At 32.7% G+C, this 1,291-nt stretch overlaps 1 protein-coding gene across 1 annotated transcript; it reads left to right on the forward strand.

The window, feature by feature from the left end:
- The first annotated feature begins 456 nt into the window (after positions 1 to 456).
- On the forward strand, positions 457 to 840 carry LOC106875532 (protein FAM200A-like). Its single transcript, XM_014923729.1, has one exon. It carries the CDS (start codon positions 457 to 459, stop codon positions 838 to 840), a length of 384 nt encoding a protein of 127 aa, XP_014779215.1.
- The last annotated feature ends 451 nt before the right edge of the window (positions 841 to 1,291 follow it).

A 1,291-nucleotide genomic window follows, 5' to 3' on the forward strand; every position in this document is an offset into this window, starting at 1 on the left:
CCTCATAGCATGAGGCATTATTGTATAGTAATGCCCTTATATAAATATAAATATATATTTCGGGAATAAATGATGGATTTTTTCCCTTATGAGGTTTTTTCACGCTAGCTACTTGATAAATTCTTGTAAAAGAATTCGTCCTATTATTGAATTTATATATATAAACAGAGATGAAAATTAACAAGTCGTTTTATTCTCACCAGTCAGGAATTATTATTGAGTTTGTGAATTCAGTAAAAAGGTTAGAAAAACTTCCATCATTGATAGAAAGGCTTTGCAGCTGAGAAGATGCATGGAATATTTTTTGTTTCTTTTTGACCATATTTTCTGCAAGTCATTAGAATCCACCACTACCGCCCCAGATATATAAAAGACGAGCTAAAAAATTACTTGGATGTCAACAATATACCAGTAGAGAACATAACATCTTGTTCTACAGATGGTGCTCCTGCTATGATGGGCAAGAAAAAAGGCTGCTTAAAATTGATGGAAGATGAGAACCCAGAAATGTTTCTTGTGCATTGTGTTATTCATAGAGAGAACTTAGTATCCAAAAATATGTCTCCTGTTCTCAATGAGGTACTAAAATCAGTTATAAAATGTATCAATGCCATCAAAGCTAATGTCAAATGCGAGAGTCTTTTCAAGCAGTTTTGTGAAAATGCAGACTATGTGAGACTTTTATCTCACACTGAGGTAAGGTGGCTCTCAAAGGGGAATTGCTTGAAAAGATTTATGGAACTATTTGATGTTCTTAGTGACTTTTTAAGTGACAAGCCTGAAATGAAGCACCTAACCGTTGATGGTAAAACATTTGTGAGTTATTTAACAGATGTCTGAAAAATTGAATATATTAAATAAATAACTTCAAGGATCAAATAAAACTCTTATTGATACAAAGACGAAGACATTTGGCTTTGTTACATTTATTGAGGTATGTCAAAAAACTATTTCTGACAAAATTTTTGACCAGTTTTATTGGCTAAACAAATGTGAGGGGATCGATGCCGGTATACTTGTCATTGTGGATCATCTGAAAATATTGACCTCTGATTTGAAAGAAAGATTTTTTGATTGATTTTAAACAAATTTATTTTCCATCATGGGTGATGCAGCCAATGCTAGTGGATATAGCTGATGTTTCGATACAGTACCAAGAGGAACTCTCGGAAATGTAAAATGATGAGTCAGTTAAAACTTTATTCAATATAAAAGGAATGATGTCATGGCTTTGGGATGAGACAGAAACCAAATACCCTAATTCAACTAACTTTGCAAGAAAATTGTTGTT

This window comes from Octopus bimaculoides, chromosome 3 (assembly GCF_001194135.2).
Source record: "Octopus bimaculoides isolate UCB-OBI-ISO-001 chromosome 3, ASM119413v2, whole genome shotgun sequence".
Classification (NCBI taxonomy): domain Eukaryota; kingdom Metazoa; phylum Mollusca; class Cephalopoda; order Octopoda; family Octopodidae; genus Octopus; species Octopus bimaculoides.

Excerpts from the sequence above, each read along its gene's own strand:
- LOC106875532 (XM_014923729.1), top strand. The coding sequence starts at position 457 with ATGGGCAAGAAAAAAGGCTGCTTAAAATTGATGGAAGATGAGAACCCA.